The sequence below is a fragment of the Carica papaya genome, chromosome 2, assembly GCF_054855325.1.
Source record: "Carica papaya isolate Zhongbai chromosome 2, ASM5485532v1, whole genome shotgun sequence".
Classification (NCBI taxonomy): Eukaryota; Viridiplantae; Streptophyta; class Magnoliopsida; order Brassicales; family Caricaceae; genus Carica; species Carica papaya.
The window spans coordinates 25,949,667-25,951,146 of NC_142310.1; the positions used below are offsets into that span (position 1 = coordinate 25,949,667).

The 1,480-nt window shown below is 37.9% G+C and overlaps 1 protein-coding gene across 1 annotated transcript; it reads left to right on the forward strand.

The window, feature by feature from the left end:
- Positions 1-789: 789 nt before the first annotated feature.
- LOC148268914 (agamous-like MADS-box protein AGL80) lies at positions 790-1,206 on the forward strand. The gene has a single exon (XM_088212262.1). It carries the CDS (start codon positions 790-792, stop codon positions 1,204-1,206), a length of 417 nt encoding a protein of 138 aa, XP_088068388.1.
- The last annotated feature ends 274 nt before the right edge of the window (positions 1,207-1,480 follow it).

Here is a 1,480-nt window from a genome sequence, read left to right on the forward strand (position 1 = left end):
TATGGTTTTTGTTTCTTTTTTAAAAAAGTAAAAAATAAAATGGTGGAAGGTGTAGGAGATCAAGACACATAATTAAGTTTGATTTGGGAGGAGGTGGCCACATTAGTTGATGATTAAGAGTAATATCTGTGAGTGTGTGTAAGATAAGGAGGTGTGTATGGTTGCCATGTATGATTAATTTCAAGTGTCAATGCATGCTAGGATAATGCAAGAGAGAGTAGGTATATAAGTGCATTACAATGAATCAATAACTTGTAATTAAAAGGGAGGATTGGATGATTTTAGATAAGTGCAGCCTTTCAATATTTTACTAATTAAATTTTGTGAATTACACTCCTTAAATGACAAGATTTTCCCATATCCCCTATTAAAGGCATAACATTTTTGGAGATAATTTGAACATTTCACTTGCAATTTTAAAATGCACCACATCTTACCTTACATTGTATATTCTACTATATTAAAATGCTCCACTCCCCATTCCTTACTAATAACTATTCAATGTTTGTCTCATTCTATATATACACTCTCTTGCTCCTTGGATAGACACGACAAAACACCATGACTAAAAAGAACGTTAAGCTAACTTATATCACTAACGACTCTGCAAGAAAAGCCATGTTCAAAAAAAGAAAGAAGGGATTGATGAAAAAAGTGAGTGAACTCAGCACTCTCTGCGATGTCAAAGCCTGTGCAATAATTTACAACCCCTATGACTCAAAACAAGAGGTTTGGCCTTCCCCTTTTGGAGCTTAATGCGTACTTTCTGATTTTAAGAGGTTGCCCGAGATGGAGCAAAGCAAGAAAATGGTGAATCAAGAGAGCTTCTTGTGCCAAAAGATCGCCAAGGCAACTGATCAACTGAAGAAACAGTGCAAGGACAATCGCGAGAAAGAGATCACGTATATCATATTCCAAAGTCTTATCGGGAAGCCCCTCCACCAACTCAACCTTATTAATCTCAACAATTTGGGTTGGCTCATTGAACAATACTTCAAAGAAATCCAAAAGAGTATTGGAACACTCTGGAAGTCACCTCAGCCTCAGGAGGCCACAGACGCAGGAGTGATGAAGGGTCCTAAGGAGACATTCACTAAGATCACGGAGGATCATCCGGTGCAGATGTTGCAGCAGCTACAGATGTGGTTCATTGATGGGATGAACCCGCAAGCACATCACCAACAACCTGGAGCAGACGGGGAATAAGCGGAGATGATGGTGCCATTCACCCATAAGAACAACCAAAATAATGGACTGATATGGTCTAGTGGGTTTAACTGCCCTTAGGAATCGAGTATTATGATATTTAATTTTAAATTTTTTGGAGTGTTGTTGGAGATGTACTTTAAATAACCAATTACATTCCATCACAAAGATATATTGTCAGTTTCATCGTAGTAGTCGCCTTAATAGTTGTAGTCATCATAATAGTTGTAGCTGTCACCATCATAGTTGTAGTCGTCGAGTCGCATGCATACAT